A 20,423-nucleotide genomic window follows, 5' to 3' on the forward strand; every position below is an offset into this window, starting at 1 on the left:
CGGCGCCGTCTCTCTCTCGTCCTCTGCTCGCTCCATCCTAAAAACACAAATGAATTAGTATTTTTGCTTAGCCTTTCGCGGCGGGACCCAGCGCTTAAGTTCATCCACGTAAGCCTTTGTCAACCGTCGCGATTTTCCGTCACCGTAGCCTAGTACATAGACTATCGGGGATTTAACCTCGACAATCTCATACGGGCCTTCCCAGTGCGGAGCTAGTTTTTTAGAAACACTCTTGGCTGCGTCGGATAGGACATGGGTCTTTCGCATGACCTCATCTCCTACTTGAAATTGCGCGTTTTTCCGTCCCTTGTTATAAACGCGTTCTTGTTTTTCGGTTGCAGCGCTCGTGTATTTCCCCACTAAATCTCGCAGCATATCTAATCTCTTCATCCTGTCCACCCACTCATCTGGCTCCCTTCTTTCCATGGGTTTTCCTCCCTCGATCTCCCGTCGTAAACTCAACACCGGACGAGGATGTCGCCCGTAGTTGAGAAATGCAGGAGAGACTCGAGTAGAAGCTTGCGTCGCCGTGTTAATGGCATGGCGAAACTCGTGGAGATGCAAATCCCAGTCGCGATGATCGTTTTTTACATACATCGCGATCATCGTTTTAAGCGTGCGATTCGTACGCTCGACGGGATTTGCATGAGGATGATAAGGCGGAGTGGTGATATGTTTCACACCGTAGACTTCCAACACCTTCTTCAAGTGTTGGTTGTCGAACTCCTTTCCGTTATCGGTTAAAAAATATTCAGGGGTTTCCCACCTGAATAAAATCAACTCCTCAAATGCTCTGGCTTTCGCATCCGCCTTCCTCAACGGCTTCAATTCGATCCAGCATGTAAACAAGTCTTGGAACACGACTAGATATTTGAATCGATTTTTGCTCGGGGGAAACTCCATGAGATCAGCTGCGACTGTTCTCGCAATTTTAAATATTCCGGATCTTGGACCGCCTCGAAAGCGGTAACAGCGTCCTCGCCATTGTCGTCGCTTCGGGATAGCGCATCCGGAAAATGATTTAGTTCACCTATTTTATAAATCACGTCAAATTGCCACTGTTGCAACTCAATTGCCCATCTTGCTAGGCGACCGCTGGGATCTTTCAAATTCCTCAGCCACTGCAGACTTGTGGTCTGTTATCACGCTGAAGTCGTACCCCTCTATGTACGACCTCAGTTTTCTGATAGCCCAGACCACTGCCAAACATTCTTTCTCCGTCGTCGTGTAATTTCTCTCGGCAGAAGTTAGTACACGACTAATATACACTATCGGGTGCTCGCCATCGTCATGGTCTTGAGTCAGAACGGCCCCGATAGCCGCGCCACTGGCATCACATTGCACTTTGAACGGCCTTGTAAAATCAGGCCGAGCAAGTACAGGGGCCACGGTGAGCGCGTGTCGGAGAGCTTCGAAAGCCTCTTCTTGCTCATCTTCCCACTCCTATTTCTGATCTTTTCGCGGCAGACGGACGAGCGGGACTTTGAGCTCGGATTCGCGCTCGATAAAGCGCGAATACCAGCCCAACATGCCCAGAAATCGTCTTAATTGTTTGAAATTTTTCGGTGCCGGAAAGCTTTTCACTGGCTCTACCCTTTCGGGATCAGGACGCAGTCCCTCCTTGTCCAGTAAGAAACCCAGCCACCTGATCTGTGAACAACAGAATTCGCACTCGAGCCACTCTAGGTGCTCTTCGAAAGTCTCCGTGGCGATCACCAGGTCGTCCAGGTAGGCGAACACTGCTGGCTCGCACGCAGGCCCAAACAAAGCATCGATTAATCTCTGTTGGGTCCTGGGCGCGTTACACAGACCGAACGGCATACGCTTAAACTGCCACAGGCCCGAGCCCGGCACAGAAGAAGCCGTATACTTCCTGCTCTCTGACGACAACGGGATCTGGTAATAGGATTGCTTCAGGTCGATCTTTGATAGATACCGAGCACTGCGTAGCCTATCTGTAATTGAGCCCATATTAGGGATTGGATGCTCATCCTTAATAGTGACTCGATTCAGATCTCGATAATCGACGCAAAACCTCCATGTTCCGTCGGCTTTGCGGATCATGACAGGTGCGCTCGTATAATCGCTCGCCGATCTCTCTATGATTCCTTCAAGGAACAATCTCGCAACTTCCTCGACCGCGGCTTGCTGTTTTGCTGGAGATTCACGCCGAGGCTTATGCCGAATTGGCGTGAAGTCCATCAGCTCGATATGATGCTCCGTAAGATGCGTGAGTCCTATCGATGAGCCTTGGTCTTTAAGGATCTCTTCCACTAGCTCTCTCACCTCCGCACGCTCCTCCTCCGTGATAGTCGGCAGGCCGGCACACTCCGCATACACGGTAGCTTCCTCTTTGTTGTTTGTATCAGCAAATGGTCGCCACTCGCCCTCTTCCGTACGCCACAAACCTCTTCCCAGTCGCACGTCGCAATCGAACTTCTTACAAAAATCCATTCCGAGGATCATTGGTTGTTCGAGCGACGGTGCGGCTTTGAAAGATATAGCTTGTTCTTTACCTCCTATATCGAGTACCATTTCCAATTCTCCAAGCACTGAGTGAATGTGCCCCGTGGCTGTGCGGAGCTTAGGCATGCTCTTCGTTAACCGCTCCCGAAATCTCTCGGCGATTTCTGGGCCAATCAACGATAGAGTTGCCTCAGGATCGAGCAGTGCCTGATACACATGCCCGCCTAGGCTCACTGATAGGAAATTTCTATTTTCCGAGTTTGCTCCGGCTACCACCTCTCCCTCATCCGCACTTTCCTTTGTGCTAATACCTGGTACAAAGAGCGGTTTCGGCGAGCTTTGAAGTTTTTCGCTCCTCGCAGCGTTCCGTCTCTCGCTCTCTTTCTCTAGTCCTGACGGTTTGAACCATTGGCAGCCTCTAATGTCTAATTGGACTGCGGTCAGGTCCCACCTTCTCCTCTCTTCCTTCTCGTTTTCGCTCAGTAACCTTGTGGCCTTCTCCTCAACCTTTCTCAACTCGGCAAACCGACGCGCTTCTTCCTCGTCTTTCCTCTCGGTTTCATCAAGCTTTACGAGTGGCTGAGCGAACGTAACTCCTCTAGTCTCCTTTCCTCCCGTTCTTTCTTGTTCTGGGGGCGCCGGTTTCTTTATTTCTGGGCCCCCAACTTCAAGTTTCCCAGAGCTGTAGTTATCACACGACAGTCGGGGCACGAGAGTAAAGTGACGCCTTCTCGTCCGCACCACTGACAATGGGTCTTAGGAGCGTCCGTAATCCATGGTGCAGGAGTCGAATTCGCATGCGCCGTCGGAGGGGTTGTGCAGTTCCTCGAGGTGTGCCCCTTCTATCTGCATCTATAGCAGACTACTTCGGGACACTGTGAGGCGCGATGACCTACACGGTGACAAGTGAAGCACGCGCCGAGAAACTCTCTCGCGCTCACGTTGGTCGGTCCTAAGGGCGATTTACCCGCCCCCGCCGTTGGATTCCCTCCGGTGCGTGGCTGATTTCCTCCGCCCTTCGGTTTATTGGTCGAATCCTGGCTCGATGCACCATCTTTTCCCGTCGACTTTGATTTATTACCAGAGCCGACGTTAGTGCTTGCACTCGCAACTTTTTCCGACTCAGAAGCGGGCGCTGAAGTCGTAGCTTTCTTAGCTTTCGACTTCTTGCCCTTCTTCTGAGTCTCCTCACTTTCTTTCTCCTTTTCTACCGTCTCGACTGCAGCGACTTTGGGCTTAGTCACCCCTCCTGTATATGCCGCGCCGGGAACGTGCATCTTCTCAGCTGGCAATGGCGGAGCATATCGACTGTCCAAGTCTCGCTGCTTCTCCCACCGGCGACCATACTTCTCGAGATCTTCCAAGCTATCAATGAGCTTATCACCGATAGCCTTCCGATACTCGGGTAGAATATTGCGATACGCTATCTGCAACAATTCTCTTTTGTATGGGGGTCGATGAAATCCTGACACAATGTACTCAAATTTGGCGAGAAACGTAGTGATTTTCTCACCTTTGTGTTGCGTCCTCCTTCTCAAATCCTCCATTAAATCTTCCCTGTTATATTCAGTAACGTAGCGGTGCCTGAATTCTCGACAAAACTCCGTCCACGTCTGAATTTTCTCTCTCTTGGCTCGGAACCAACGGCCCGCCTCGCCCTGGAAAATACAAGGTAAGACGTTTATCCAATCGATATCCGAAGCTCGAATACATCTTCGGCAATCACTTAACCTCTCCAAAACCCTTCTGGGTCCTCGTTTCGGCCTTCGCCGGAAAACTGGAAACCCCAGTCCTTGAGTTTTTTGGTGATATCTCGGGCGCTGTCCATCCTCTCATTCCGAGAACCTCGCACCGAGAGTCTTCCCGTCGACGCATGATTCGAGCTATGCTCGAATTCGCTGTCGCTGCCGCTCAATAGACTCAAGCTTCCTCTTGGACTTCGTACTCTCGCGGCACTCTCTCTCCTTCCTGCCTGCCCTAGCTCGCTTCTCCGGGTCCTCTTCGCGCGACTCTCGCTCGTGTGAGGGACATCCGACTGACTCTCCGAACTCCTGTCGGTTGGCCTCGTTCTGTCGAAAAACAGTTTTCTCTCTTCTCTCTGGTTCTCTGACTGACTAACGGGCTCCGCAATTCTTTCCTTCCCCCACCTCGGACACTGCAATGTTGGCCGTTTTATAGCCTGCGTCGAGGTTCGTCGGAGACTTTCCGATCTCATCTCTTCCTCTCTACGCAAACTGTTTTGCTGGCGAATCACTTGGCACGCCTTGTTCCATGCTTCTTCACGCACTTGTTGGAGATTGCGCTGATGCCGTCGTTGCACTTCTTCTTCCTCTACCTCGATATCGAACTCATTCATCACCTGATTAAAAACGCGATGGCCTTCAAGTTCGAGCTTCTCTTCAAGAGCCCTCTCTCTAGCTTGCTCGTAGGTCATTCCGTTCGCGCGGAGTTCCCCTATACGAGTCACGCGTTCATTCAAGCGTTCGTTCGTTTCCCGATACCGATTCTCACTCTCTCTTTCGCTATTAGCCGAACTTCTTCCCGCTCTTGAGCTTACTGACGAGCTTTCCTCATTTCTCTGCTCGTTACAGTTGGCTGTCGCAGAAACATTTCCTCCCGCTAGAGTGGTCGATGGTGTATACCACCGCTCTCTTCCTAGCGGAGGTCGGCTTTCGGCGACAGGAACCCTGCTCGGAATTTCTCTGAGTCCCGGTCGGGCAATAGGTGATTCGCCTATACCTCGTACTATTCGAGCCGAGAAATACTCCCACGCTCCCGGGTGTCTCACTGGCATGCGGTTCTCAAACCGGTAGCCACGCGGTGCTGGAGTCGGAGGCGATATCAAGTTTCCAATTACTGCGGAGGTAATCGTTCGTCCTGATAACGCCGCCGTAGCAGTCACCAGGGCCGCTCCAGCCCGTGAGGTGACTACACTCGACGACGTCGTACTCGCCACTGCCGTACTCGGTGGAACGTTTAAATTGACACCGCTTCGGTGATCGTCTCCTCCGTTCTCGCTTTCGCTAGAACGTGGATTGATCAACCTTACCTGGTTGTCATCGTTTACCCTTCTCTTCTTTCCCCTCTTTGGTGGAATTTCTCCCAAAATACGCCGCTCTATTTCCTCGTTGGATATCGCAACTCTCTCGCCTTCGATATCCCACTCATACCACGGCACTCCGTCTAAAGTCGGGTTGGCTTCCGAAATATACGCGCGTAATAATCGGTCGCGACAAACCTCAGCAGAGCCACGCAAGCCAAAACCTCTGGCCTCGAGCTCTTCATCGAGTTCGTACTCTGACAACCGGCCAATTTTAAATTTCATAGCGCGAAATTCGCGCGAGCTATGCATCAGCCGTTGCGTTACGGCTGCATGCGCTCTCTACACTCCCAATTTCTCCTCCTCTCCACCTCGGCGATCACGAAGTCCCCACCAGGGATGCCAATTGCGACGCTGTGCCTCCCAGTACAGGTGCGCAACACTTGACGCCTCGTACGCGCCAAGATTTTTCATTAATCGCGGGATTTAACGTAATCGCCGACGTTTGGGAGAACGTGGGGAAAGAAGGAAGAAGTAATCACACAAGTTATTAAGTTGTATTGCACGTATATTTGGCCCAGCCCTTCCCTACAACGTGGTGGCCGTAGCCGCCCACGCACAATAGCCACGCAGGGCTCGCCGTCACACCTCTACTCTCATATACACGCGCGCGCCTCGAAGCTCTCGCCTCTGATGTCGCGCAGTTTAACCCATCTACTCTCTCTCTCTCACACACCCGAATTTCGGCTCGGCGCAACCCACTCGAGTAGCTACGCGGCCAGCGCGCTCTCTCTCTCTCTCTCTCTCCCGATGCCTCTCTCTCTCGCTCTCGCACTCACACACTCTCCCGCGTTTCTTCTGCGCTGCGCTTCTCTCTCTCTTTCTCGCTCTCGCGCACGCTGGCCCGATGCCTCGCGTGGATGACGTCGAGGTGTGCGCCCGCACCGCACACCGCTCTCTCGTCTCGCTCACTCTTTCTCGCACACACCCGCGGCTTTCTCTCTCTCTCTGTCTCTCTCTCTCTCTCTCTCTCTCTCTCTCTCTCTCTTCTCTCGGCGGCCTAATGGCTCGCACCGAGAGTATCCCGAGCAACCCAAAGGTTCTTACCTGGTGTAGGAGAGACGAACACTAGTCTCTCATCCCGCAGTGGAAACCTCGCTAGCCCAAGAGGTGCTGGCTTCCCGTACTCTTTCTCTCTCTCTCTTCCTCTCTCTCTCTCTCTCTCTCCCTCTCTCTCTCTCCCTCTCTCTCTCTCTCTCTCTCTCTCTCTCTCTCTCTCTCTCTCTCTCTCTCTCTCTCTCTCTCTCTCTCTCTGCAGACTGGGGAATGAAGGCCTGGCTCCCGTTCCTGCTTCCTTTCTCTGGCTGAACGGCTGGACGGTCGTCTCCGGGGAGGGATCTCTTCCTCGGGGCGGTGGTCCAGGTCGTGGCGCTGCTGCTCTCTCACTCTCACTCTTTTTCGCAATTCCCTCTCGCGCGCTCTCGTCACGTCGAAGTGTTATCGACAGGGCTCGGAACGGAACTGCCGAGCCGCTCTGCCGCGCGCGCGCTCGGCGTCTCGCCGTCTGCCGTCGGGCCCGGCTGATAACGTAGCCCGATTGGCCGCGCGAGGCGTGAGACGCGCTAATTGGCTGCTCGTCTCGCGCCAGCTCGAACCGGCGAGCTCCCCCCTTGGGTACGTCGGCCAGCGAATTCCACGAATTCACGGGACGTAGCTCGCGTCCGAGAAAACGCGGGCCTCGCTGGAACCGATCGCCTTTTCTTCCTCGCATCGAGTGAGGTTGCCGCGCAAACAACAATGCGCGATTTGCTCGGCTGTGACGTACCACGTCGCACAAATTACATATGCCAGGCGTGTTACGTAAGAAATAGAAGCAATAACTCTATTAGAACACAAAAGATTATTTCGCGAGTGGACAAGGACAAAAACAAAAATAAAGATAAAGATACCAAAGATAATAAAGATATAGATAATGGTAAAAATTTAAATAGTGACAAAAATGATCGAAATAATCCTGTTAATAATACTGTTAATAATACTGCTGATACTGTTAATACGGTTCATAATACTATGAACGGCACCGAAGTATGTAATGCTGGCGATAACAGTACCGATTATGCGGATAACGTCAGCGCTGACGGTAATAGTGCTGATTTAGCTCTTTCTGCTTCGACTCCAACCATCTGTGCCAGCAAAATTGCTGTTAGGAAGAACGCCCAAGCAAAATCATCAGCGGATATAAGTGCTCTGCACTACTGTTCACTGCCGTCATCAATGCTCGACCTTTTTAGCAACCAGTTCGATCTCCTTGAGAGGACAGTCGGCGATCTAAGGACTCTTCTTGTGGGGAAGATTGATGCCATTAGTCAGAGATCAGACCCTGGCCCAGCGGCATCAGAAATGATCGATAGACTGGTAGATAGGGTCTCGTCACTTGAGGAGAAAGTTGTAATGCAAAACTCTAAGCTGGAAGAGTTGCATGATGATCGCTTTCTGCTTTCTCAAGAGAATAAGATACTTAAAGATAAATTGGAGGAGCTTACGCGAGTAATGCTCAAAGTGGAAAATTTTGTTGATGGTGCTCGGTCTGGCAGGGATGATGGTAGTTCTAATACTAGTCCTAGTAATAGTACCGGTGGTGATGCGAATAATAATAACAACAACATACGCAATAACAACGAGTGTGATTTCGATGCATCACGTGTTTTCGTCTCGCTTAGGGACATTGAGTCCGCTGATGCGAATAGAGGCACAGGCGCTTCCACATCGACTGATACAGGCGATTTTGAGGTCTGTAAAAGTCGACGTCGTATTCGGGGTCGCAAGTGTAGGGGGAGGGTTTGCGAACACTCTGCTGGCGGGCAATCCTCTTCAACGGACGGGCTGAGCAGTGTTGAGCTCACCACAGAGATAATTGTCTCTAATATTTTTGATGGTTCCGAGCAAGAGCGTGGAGACGTGGCCCACGCAATTCTCAGCACTGTTCTGCCCTCCGTTGCAAGGGATGATATTAGATCTACACGTTTGTAAGCAAGCAAGCACAATATTATTGATGTTGAGATTAATTTTCAAACTGTGGAACTCCCGGCTCTCAACAGTTTTACATACAGGGATTTCAAGTCGATTAATACGGGGGAACTCCTATCCCTTCTTGCTTCTTGTGATTGGTCGACGGTGAATTGTCCGGACAGTGGAGTTGACACCCGACTCGAACATCTGAGTCAAAACATAATGAGTGTCATAGACCAGCTTGCTCCGTTGAACGAATACAAACCGAAGAAAAAAGGTCTCCCTCCGTGGGTTGACGCCGAGCTTAAAGTCTTATATAACCAACGGGACGCGGTGAAAAGACGGCACAAACAGGCGCGGCGGGACACACGACGACAAGACGAACTGTGGACGGAATATCAGTCTCTCGTGGCTGAGGCCGAAGAACGTACTGCCCAAGCACGAGAGACTTTTATACAAAACAGAATTTTCGATGCACTTGATAATGATAAAAACATATGGAATGAATTTCGTAATCTTGGTCTCATTACGAAAGCAAAAAACGACTTGCACGGTTTTACTCCAGATGAATTGAATGCTCACTTCGCTGGTGTGTCCATATCCGACCTCGAGCGTGAGACAGATCTGAGTGGCATCGTGTCGGGAGCCCGAGGGAACTGTTGCCAAATAGTGTTGCGCATTTGCTATACGCGGACGACCTGCAAACCTACACTCAATGTACGAGAGACAATCTTCGTGGCGGCATGGATCGTCTGTCGGCTGTGGCGAAAGCTGTGGCGGGGTGGGCCTCTGATAATGTTTTGCATCTTAATACTGGTAAGACTAAGGCAATAATTTTTGGATCGGAATATAATATTAATCAACTGCAAGGGTTGAACTTGCCTGGTGTTGAGGTGCAGGACGGCATCTTTGTCCCATTTGTCGATACGGTAACTAACCTTGGTGTAGTCATGGACTCTAAATTAACGTGGAAACCACCGAGGCGTTGCGCAAGCAGCTGGCAGCCGCCCTTGCTGCTTCCCACCTAGATTACTGCTCTGTAGTGTACCTTGATGTGTCAGGGGAGTTCCAGACACGACTGCAGAGATTGCAGAATGCATATGTGCGCTACGTGTGTGGTGCTGGGAGGCGCGAACATATTACTCCCTGCAGGAAGAAACTGGGCTGGTTGAATATTAAGGAAAGAAGGGCATACTTTGCGACAGTACTAATGTACAAAGCCTATTGTATGGGGCAGCCGCCGTACCTCGCGGCCCTTTTTAAAAAAAAACCAGCACAGGACTTCCAGTAGGGTGTCCAGGGATATGTCGGTTCCGGGATCGCGTACTGATACGGAACTGCATTCGTTTGCAGTATACGGCGCGACTCTCTGGAACTCCCCTGTAATGACGTGATAGAATAAGTATAAAGCAAAGTGATATTAGTATTATAATAAGAAATGATACTCAAGTTATGTACAAAAATGTGATAGAACTGCTGTGATAATCAGCTATTGAATGCCAATTGGCTAGTACAAACTGCGATACTATGTATATTATTAACTGCGATATTATGTATATTTTATTTTTTCAATCACGAAAAATAAAACTTATTTCTATTCTATTCTATTCTATTCTATTCTATTCTATTCTATTCCATTCAAAAAATTATTTATATATTCCTGGCTAAATGTTTTTTCGCATATGTCTTTTGTACTAAAATTACCGTCCAGTATATCCACATTGAAATCACCTACTATACAATGGTTTTTTATCTTTCTCTGGGATAACATGAATTTTTTAATGCTATGGATAAATTCTGTTTTTGGTAAGTCATGTGATCTGTAGATCGCGGAGACTTTAAAGGCTTCACCAGTTATTAGTTTTATATTTGTGCTTATTATCTTTAGTCTATCTATCTCATCTATACTAGTACTTTCAAATATGTTATTCTTTATATAAAGCATTACCCCGTCAGATTTATTGATTACACTATTATTGTAATAACTCTTATAACCACCTAGGTGAAAGTACTCTGGATGTTTTAGCTTCCATGTCTCCGTGCACACTACAATCACTGGCTTCCTAGCTAGTCGCTCAATAAAAGTCTCAAATTTCTCAAAATTTGCATTTAGACTTCTTACATTTATACATAATATTAAGTTTGTAGTTTTATCATCATTAAGACTTTTATTGAGGGTCCGTATGTTATTATATTCTATGTCACTATTACTTATTTCAATAAAGTTAATGTCTTCCATTATGCGCTTTGATGTTCCTTTTGATACAGCTGATAGTGTTATCGTCGTCTGGTAATGTTGTTGTTCTATTTTACCGAGGTATCTTGGAATGATAGGGAATACACTGTAGTCAGTTGTTTCAATCATTTTCCTTTTTTTAGATTTTAACACTTCGCATTTGTGACTGCCAAATACCAAGTGTTTTGTATTGTATTTTGTATTATAGTTGTTATTACTATGTAGACAGTTTGGGCATTTATAGTTATTTGTTTGACACTCATTTGATTGGTGGTTTCCAGAACATTTTAGGCATGTTACTTCATTCCGGCACTTTGTTCCTTTATGACCGTATCTGCCAAACTTAAAACAAGGTTTTACACTAATGTGATCAAAGACTCTGCAGCTTTGATGCCTTATGAAAACTCTGTTATTGTTTTCTCTGATGTTCTTGTAGATTTCATCGGTTACCTCCAGGATGAGCGTTTGGAAGTTAGTTCTAGGATTTTTGTATGTGTATAGGACTGAACTCCTTTTCTTCATTTCGTTGAAATTTCTAGTATTGATATCAGATTCTAAGGCGTCGTTTCCTAGATTTTCAAAATTATTTATGCCAACAACTCTTACTTTTGGATTCAGCATTTCTTCTTTCTGTACGTTGCATATGCTATTTAGCTTGTTTAGTGCTTTTACCGCTTTGTCAGCACTTTCTTCGTCTTTGCAGCTAATTATTAATTCCTCTTCATTTTTTTTATTACTCTTTTTGTTTGAATTGTTTCGTCTTTAATTAAATAATGATACTCTATCCGTAATTTTTTCTAATTTGTCCGCTTTATTCACAAATTGCAATCATTCTTAATGAAAAAAAAATTGCAAAATACTTGTACCTTGATTTCCGTTCGTGTAGAACTGCTTATATTTAATAAAAGAGTACAGGACTTAAAAGAAAAATAGGAAAACACATAGGACTGAATAATGTAATAATCGAAATGTTCTATAATCGAAAGTTACTAAAATCTCTAAAACTGTAAGAACAAAAAAAACGAAGAAAAAAAGAATATACCCTATTAAAAATTTTACTCAAGATGGTATGTAAGAACTTACGTAAAATCATTTATCAGATCTTGTCAAAGATCTTGTGTAAGATCGTACATAAGATCTTATCAGTGATTTTCGACCAAGAATGAAGATAAGAACTTACGGAAGATCTTATATAAAATCTTATGTTCATGATAAAAAAAATTATTTTCATCAAATATTCATTTAAGATCTTACGCAAGATAGCATACAAGATCTTGCATAAGACATTACGTAATATCTTGCCCAATTTCTTACATAAGATCTTATGCAAGATCTTACCGCCATGATCAAAAGAAATCTTTTTATTAATAATTAATTCAAGATCTTATTTAAGTTCTTATCTAATATCTGATATAACACTTAAAGAGATACCGTTTTATTGATCACTTACTCAAGATATACATAGGATCTTATACAAGATCTTGCATATGATCTTGAGCAAATGATGAATAAAAAGATATCTCTTTAAGTGTTACATAAGGTCTTTTATATGAACTTACATAAGATCTTGTATTAATTATTAATAAAAAGATTTCTTTCGATCGTGGCATTAAGATCTTGCATAAGATCTTATGTAAGAACTTAGGAAAGATATTACGTAATCTCTTATGCAAGATCTTATATACGATCTTGCGTAATATCTTGAATGAATATTTGATGAAAATTTTTTTTTTAAGTGAATACTTCTATAGGCCCGTCGGGTACACATTTTGCTGGGGAGTGAATCGGCGAGCGGCGAGCGTCACGGCGGCGCAACAGATAAATTTGTCACGAAAGCAGCGGCAGCTCTCTCCCCTCCACCGCCCCCTCTTCCCTGCTCGCTTGGCGTACACGCAGCTCCCCCTCCACCGCGCTCTCTTCGCCGATGCGTAGCTGACAGCTCTCACCCCTCACCTCACAGCGTCCCCGCACTGCACTACAAGCGCTGCAAGCGGCTGTTGGGTATTCTCGGCTCTTACCACCGAATTTCGGGCCCCTCGATGCACTTGGCGTTCTCTACCTAGTATAATCTGATGTAAGGCTATGCTGCGTCTCCACACGCTCGGCGTTCTATATCTAATAGCGTCAGTTGTATGAAAACAAATCAGTTCTTTTGAAGTGAATACTTCTATAGGCTCGCCGGGTACACATTTTACTAGGGAGTGAATCAGCGACTTTTTTAATATGCGCGAAACGTTTGCAGGTAAACATTATTGACTTGCGGTAAACATTATTACTTTATGACACGCCGTGGCGTAAACCTGATTAACCGCACGCTCCTGCAAAAATGCACTTGCTAAATATTGGTTTACGCACGTTGTGTCATAAAATATCGTACAATACTATTATTCTTATTATATTTTCTTTATTCGTATTATATTTTGCCTATCCTTTATTTACTAGTTGATCAATGATTACTTCACCTAAGATTTTTTAGATCTCTGTCAAAGTTGCGATTAAGTTGGAAAAATAAGAAAATGACGGCGACTTACGCATCAAAATCACTAATCAAAAATTATAAAAATTTATTAAAAAAGTCACAATTAAATGTATCCTTGTAGATTAGTACTTTACACTCAACGAAGACGCATTTAAATTAATTTTTTTTATTTCAGTTTTGCCGCGAATACTATACTATATTTTGAACTCTTGCGTCGGAGACTATAAAGTACATTTGCAGTCCCGCTGCTAAGACTAGTACATTTCTCACTTCGTATACGTTTGATTCTCTGGCAATGAAACTATTCGAAATTTTCCAAAATTTCACACCATATATTTAAGTATTCACTTCTATCGGCTGTCCCCTAAACAGCCACATTTTTTTTATCATGAACATGAGATCTTGTATAAGATATTACGGAAGATTTTATGTTAGTTCTTGGTTGAAAATTGCTGATAAGATCTTATGTACGATCTTGCGCAAGATCTTCGCCAAGATCTAATATAAGATCTTACTTAAGTTCTTATATACAATCTTAAGTAAAAGTTTTGATAGGGTATACTTGCTGATTTTGGATCTCTGAACTCTGAACTGATAAAATATAAATTTTAGATTCTTATTTTATAAACCACCATCACTTAATCAGCATTCAGAAACTTGAAGAAGTCTTAAACACCTTATAGATTATCAAACCAATGCTGTAACTTTTTCTATTTTTCTTATAGGGTATGTAACGCGTTATCGAATATAAGTAGTTCTACACATACGGAAATTATCGTAGAAGTATTTTACCATTTTTTCATTAAGAATGATTGCGATTTGGCTGGTCGAGCGAATTCTGGCCATAAAAATCGGATTTTGGTACACTGTGCGCCGTCGTGCAATTATGCAAAAGAATGAGATGCTTGGATGCAGTGAAATGGGATATTAGGTAGTCAATTAAGAACACACAGGATATAGGGGAAACGACGTACTCTTTATTCCCTTCAACAATCATTTCCTCTACATTTTCTTTTCTCTCTTAGTTCTTCTTGCAGTCCCTTAGGATCTCTGCCAAGATCTTCTTGCGTGCGGCTCGCTCCGAGCATTGATACAACCGCTTCACGCCTGGGGGGCCGCAGATATAGCATCTTGGCTCTTCCTCCTTCTTCTTCCGAAGATACTCGGCGCGCTACTGCTTCTTTATCCGCGAGCATTCTTCCTCGTGGCAAGCCCGTGTCAATGTGATATATTATGATGATGTCAATGTAATATATAATGATAATGTCAATAATCGCCCGTTACGGCACCTTGCTCACGTCTTTCGAGATAATAACGCCGTCGGCTTAAGCTGTTTCGGCCGATTTGCTTTAGTCGAGCCCTTAGATGGGCCGGGCTTACGCTTTTCATCCTGCTAATTCGTCGTCGGCGCGTTTGCCGTTACAATTTTCCGAGGTTGCCCGCGCGGGTGGCAAGAGGGTTTCAGGGTAACTCCGTTTACGGGTCCCCCACTTCCCGCTGCCACCGCGGATGTCGACCCATATTTACTGGGCCGTTGCTCGCGCTCGCGCTTCCCTCCCGCCACTACGTCCGTCAGCTTGAGCTCAGACTCAAGTTCGCACGCTTCTAGTGGGTTGCTCATCGCTTTTACCTCTCAAGCATCCCCCAGCTCGAATGTATTCGAATCGACTTGGGCCGTAATCGTATATGGGTCTATGTACGGAGAAGCCAATTTTGCCGTGATGCCTTTCACTGTAGACAACAATACGTATCTCCTATTAGCGACGTCGCCAACCTTGAAAGTTGGCACTTGTCGGCGGGCATCGAAAAATGCCGCCTGGCGATCTTGCGACTCGCTGGACAGGGCATTTGCACGCTTGTGCAGAGCTGGCAGCTTGGCAAGGCGGTTCTGCCACGCTCCCACAGCCTTCTTCTGTGCAGCCTCATGATCTTCTTTCCCTCTAAGAGATGCCGGCATTTTTGGCTGCTTGCCGCAATTCATCAAAGCGAGCGAAGCCCCCGTAGATTCATGCACTGCGGTGTTGAGGGAAAACGCTATCTCGTTGAGGTATTCGTCCCATGCTCGATGATTATCTTGAGTAAACGTGGAAATTTCTTTCTTGACAGTGCGGTTTATTCGCTTAACTGGATTCACCTGCGGGTGATATGGCGGTGAGTACAAGTGGTAGATTCCTTGCTCTTTGAAGTACTCTTTTATTGTCTTGTTTTAGAATTTGGTACCATTATCTGAGTGAAACACTTCGAGTGCACTAAATCTCAAAATCACTCTCTCCTTGAGTGCGGCAAGTATTGCTTTGCCGTTGGCTTTGCAAAGTGGCACGCACTTTATCCATCAAGTAAACAAACTCTGAAAGATAAGTGCGTACTCGTGGCCTTTAGCAGACTTCGGTAAGGGGCCCAAGGGGCCCATATATATATATATATGACTTTAAGGGTATTTTTATTAAAAATATGAGAAATTTATATATATATATATATATATATATATATATACATATGTTATATCTATCTTATAAGCCATTTAAACCTTAATATTAGTGAAAGTTTAGAGTTCGATCCGGACTACGACCGCCAAAAGATTCATGAAGATACCTTTTTATAGTGCAAAAGTTCCTTCCTGTATGGGTCCCAAAATGGCAGAGACCCTGTATCTCTGGCTAAAAATGAAGATATCCATAAATTTGTACTAAAATGATGAAAATTCATATTTAAAGCCTGTGGCAAAGCTTATGAATTGCTTGGAGCGTTTCTAAAAAAAATCACAGAGGTAGCAAACATCAAAATAGAGAAAGTCACTATAGGGAAAAATTGTTCCTTAATATCGATCATTGACTAAGCTTAGTGATAAATTATTTAAATACATGTTTACTCATAGACATAAATTGCGTTACTTGGATCATCACCAAAAAAATCATAAAACTTGATTTTATTGTTACAAATAATTTTTTTTAATTGTAAATATGAATAATGATTCAACAAAATTATATGCAGGTTAACAAAATCAACAAAAAAAACGATGCCAATTCATTGGTACGTAGCTTCCTTCAACTAAATTTATAGTTCCAATAGATAAAATATTATTTAAATATACAATGTTAATGCTTTTTTAAATATTTTCAATCTCGATTATTTTACTGAAGGAGCAATTAAAAAATAATACAAAATATTGTGGATCTGAATAAGTTAGAATTGAGTACAGGGCAACTACAAAAAAAAAGTTTTATTTATATTTCAATTGTATTATTAATATTTTATAATATGTCAATGTATGTGATTAATATGTTGCGTCAAATATCTCTTAGACGTAAATTTTCGATCACAAATGGTACAAACTGAACCACAAGTAGCAACGTGCCGTTTCATTGATCGACTCCTTATATATTTTTTACACTCTTCGCACCTCATCCTTTTAGAAGAGCACACATCTTGCTCATGTTTATATAGATTACGCACTTGTTTACCACATGTTCTGCATGTTTGTTTCTCATTGTCATGAAACTTTATGTGACGACTCAAATTGCTTTTTTCCGCTCAATTTTCCGCGCAATTGATGTGTTTCTTATTTCAAAAACCCAACGACTCATTCGTATTCCTCTTTAATTATACATAATAATATTGATAAACTTTCAATAATAAAACTAGTGTATTATGTACAACAAAGATTATAAACAAAAGACAAATGTATATTTTATTATTTTTCTAATAAAAAAATAACAAGTGAATGTCTTGAGACTTTATTTTTTTACTCTATACCACTTCTTTTAGAACGTTGATTCACAATTTGCATTATTCCTACACAGTGTCGTATATCAGAACTCTGAATACCAAATCAATCAAATTATCAGGTTCCAAATCTGAAACGGATGAAATCGTCGAAAAAGTTTAGTTTTTTAGAATTCAATATATTTCCAAAGAGTATTTTTACTGCGTTTAAGCAAGCCATCTGCGCAAAGATTGGCAGTACTCATGTACTATATGTCATACGCATATATATACAGGGTGAGTCATTTTAATCTTTAATCTCAATTATCTCGTTGGCAAAGCATGCCAGCGAAAAAAGTTTCGGATAAAAGTTTTAGAATTTTTCCCTGGCTATCTGATGATGACCTTGACAATGTCATTGAGCGTGACTTTCAAGGTCATTTGAAGGTCAAGTCGATTTTTTCAAATAGAAACCCCTACTTTTGGCACCAGAAATGGAAAGAGCGGAAAATTTTACGTTTGAATATGACCTTGCCTTGACCTTGAATTCAATGGTCAAGGTCATTGGTCATGCCGATAACAGTACAACTGGTTAGCTGAACTCGAATGCATTCAAGGAGAAAATGTTACCCACAAAAGTTTTCAGTTTTCTCCCCGGCTGACGAATGGTCATCTTGACCCTGTCGTTAAACAGGATCTTCAAGGGCATATATATATATATTAATTTTAGCAGCAAATAGCTTTTTTTATGGTTAATCACCAAATAAAATGTTGAAGCATTTGACTGCATTGTTTTAGAGATATGAGGAATCATAAAATTTTCAAAAAAAAAATTGAAACCTTGATATCTTAAGAACCATACGGGTTTGAAAGCTGCGGAATGAACTTAGCCGAGACACATAAAATATCTACTTTTTCCCAAAATCTCAAGTGCAATAAAGCCTTTTTACTACCGTAATCGAGGCACAAAAAAAACTCATTTTTCCAGTTTTCGATTTTTTACTGAAAAAATAAGTAGTCAAATCACTTGAAATTTTATTGGGATATAGTTTGACACGTGACCCATCGACATGATTTTTTCGTGAGGTTATGATTTTTAGTTTCGAAGATATGAATTTTTAAAAAAATATCACCCTTTTCATTTTATCTGCCGAACAAAGCGGTCGATCCCGAGGACCAAACGGGGAAAAGGAGGTAATTTTATTCTCTTTCAAATGCATATTAGCTGAATTGTTTGTAACGATGGGATGATTGAAAAAAACGCAAAATAGTGTTTTTCAAAAATCAAATATTGGCCAGAAATATTACGGTATACATACACACACACACACACACACACATCCATACGGACATTTTCTAAAAACACGTGATTTGAACTTCTAACACACCAAAAAGTATTTTCTAGAAGTTTTGACGAAACTCAAAATTTTACTATTACAAAGCTTCCTCTAGGAGGAAGCAATATTCTAATATTTTACTATATAATTTAAAAAAAAAATTTAAGATAATAATAAGACATCATATTTATCTATTTGTTTACAAAATTTTAGCGTCTTTATTTTCATAATAATCAGTGATTAAATAATCAATTGAATTTGGCGGCAAAAATTAAAATTAAAAAAAAAAAGTTTAGAAAAATTAAAATTAAAAAAAATTAAAGCATAAAAGGCAAAAATTACAAAACTAAAATTATAAAATTAAACAATTCCTAAAACAAAAATTGAAATATCAGGAAATATAAAAGAACAAGAGTTTAGAGTATTTTCGTTTTCAATTAAGAATTTATAATTTATTTTTTTGACTGTCATAGTTTTTTTAATATTTTCAGTTTCAAAATTTTACCTTCCATTACAAATATGTGTTATTTTTGTGTTTTAAATCTCTATTATTTAAAATTTTCACTTCCACTCCTATAAGGAATTGACAATAAGAAAAAAGATCTTAAGAAAACTTGAATTTTATCACTATTGCAATATATATTTTAACCGAGCGACGTCAGGAGTGAGGTAAATCACGCTAGTTACTATTAGAAAGCTTCCTCTAGGAGGAAGGAAAATGGGGGTAAAAATCGGATTTTGAAGGTTGGTTCGTAACCAAGGAACCAATCAATAAAACAATTTGAAATTTGAACAGTAATTAGGCTTCGCAATAGTAAATCACTAAAATTTTTTTATTGTTTTGCATTTAAGGTGTATTGAAAGATGAATAATGATAAAGTAAAGTGTATTGAACCCATTAAATGACGTTTTACCCGCCATTTTATCCACTAAAACGGAATTTCTGAGATACGGAGGCATTCTATAGTCGAAATTACATAAATCGTTATTACTGAATTTTCTTTAACTGTTTTGCCTACTTCAAACGAATTCCAGGCAGCAAACTTGTTTTTTTAATGCGCGCGTGTGTGTGTATTGTGTTTTATCCAATGTTTATAGATAACTGAAAACTATATAATACAAACAGAAGTTTCATTCTTATCGATATTTTGTATTATTTAAACAATTTTTGTTGTTGATTTCAATAAAGTTTTTTGAATAGTGTTAATTTAAAAAAAAAAACTCGCATTGGCAAGGAATCTATTTGTTTGAAGCAGAACTAAAAATATAAAAGTACTCTTTGATACATATATTTAAAGAAACTTTACAGTGATTAAAAAATTATGACTTTTGGAGACATGTACCTAGTCCATGCCGTACATGCTTGTTTTATAATTTAATCAGTTTATCTGTGCCATAGCGTTTTTAATAAAATTCAGATAAATTATGAATATTAAATAAAATTTTTCAATATTTTTAAACAAGATATCTCCGCATAAGCTGAAACTATAATTGGAGAAACTACTATTAGCAATCTTGATTCAGAGTAATTTTCTTATTTTTCAGAAGTATTGATGAAAAACTGACTGAAGATCAAGCAAAGAAAATTTATTATCGATCCTTGCGTGTGGAACAAGAATTTAATGAACATTTTACGGGTATGTTAAAAAATAATAAAATATAATCCATTCAAAATCGAATTAATTACAAATTACTATGTGTTGTATACTGCTTAAAGCTAACTGCGTAACTTTGTTGGTATCGATAGACATGAAATGTACTAAGTTAGAAGTGTTAAATTTGCATATAAACCACTTATTAGGAGGGGGGAGTTAATCCCATCATAGTCCACTAAGTTACTATGCAGAGCTATTCCTTAGTGGCGGAAGCAAGCTGATTAACCTCAAAGTTTAAGGAAAAAACAATCTAAGAGAACTCAAGATTCTATATTTTTAATGAAAATAAAGTACGAACAAGAAAATAGCCTCAAGTATCAGGTATTTATATGCGAATCAAGTTATGTCATCAAAAGAGAGAGAGTCTGGCTTTCGAACGTAGGGGAATGATATCACCCGATGGTGAAGGAGTGAAGCCCTAGCTCAGTAGTACGTTATCGCCTATGCGTTAGACCTAGGGCCTCATTTATTGTATATTTGTTAAACTATTTGATGTAAA

The 20,423-nt window shown here is 42.2% G+C and overlaps 1 protein-coding gene across 16 annotated transcripts in view; it reads left to right on the top strand.

Moving 5' to 3' along the window:
• LOC100119218 (disks large 1 tumor suppressor protein) overlaps positions 1 to 20,423 on the top strand; it is a 1,703,670-nt gene that overhangs the window by 1,608,242 nt on the left and 75,005 nt on the right. For 7 of the 16 annotated variants that reach the window (XR_004227336.2, XR_004227337.1, XR_004227338.1 and 4 more), the window contains one exon: positions 19,815 to 19,906. The exons of 8 other annotated variants lie outside the window; for them this stretch is intronic. Coding sequence is in view for 5 of the 8 variants with exons in the window: in XM_031928135.1 (XP_031783995.1) it covers positions 19,815 to 19,906 (92 nt within the window). In the remaining 3 variants the exon portion in view is untranslated. Of the gene's footprint in view, positions 1 to 19,814; positions 19,908 to 20,423 lie in introns of those variants that run through there. One more of the 16 variants, XM_031928130.1, reaches the window with a different exon arrangement.

This window comes from Nasonia vitripennis (assembly GCF_009193385.2).
Source record: "Nasonia vitripennis strain AsymCx chromosome 4 unlocalized genomic scaffold, Nvit_psr_1.1 chr4_random0003, whole genome shotgun sequence".
NCBI lineage: Eukaryota > Metazoa > Arthropoda > Insecta > Hymenoptera > Pteromalidae > Nasonia > Nasonia vitripennis.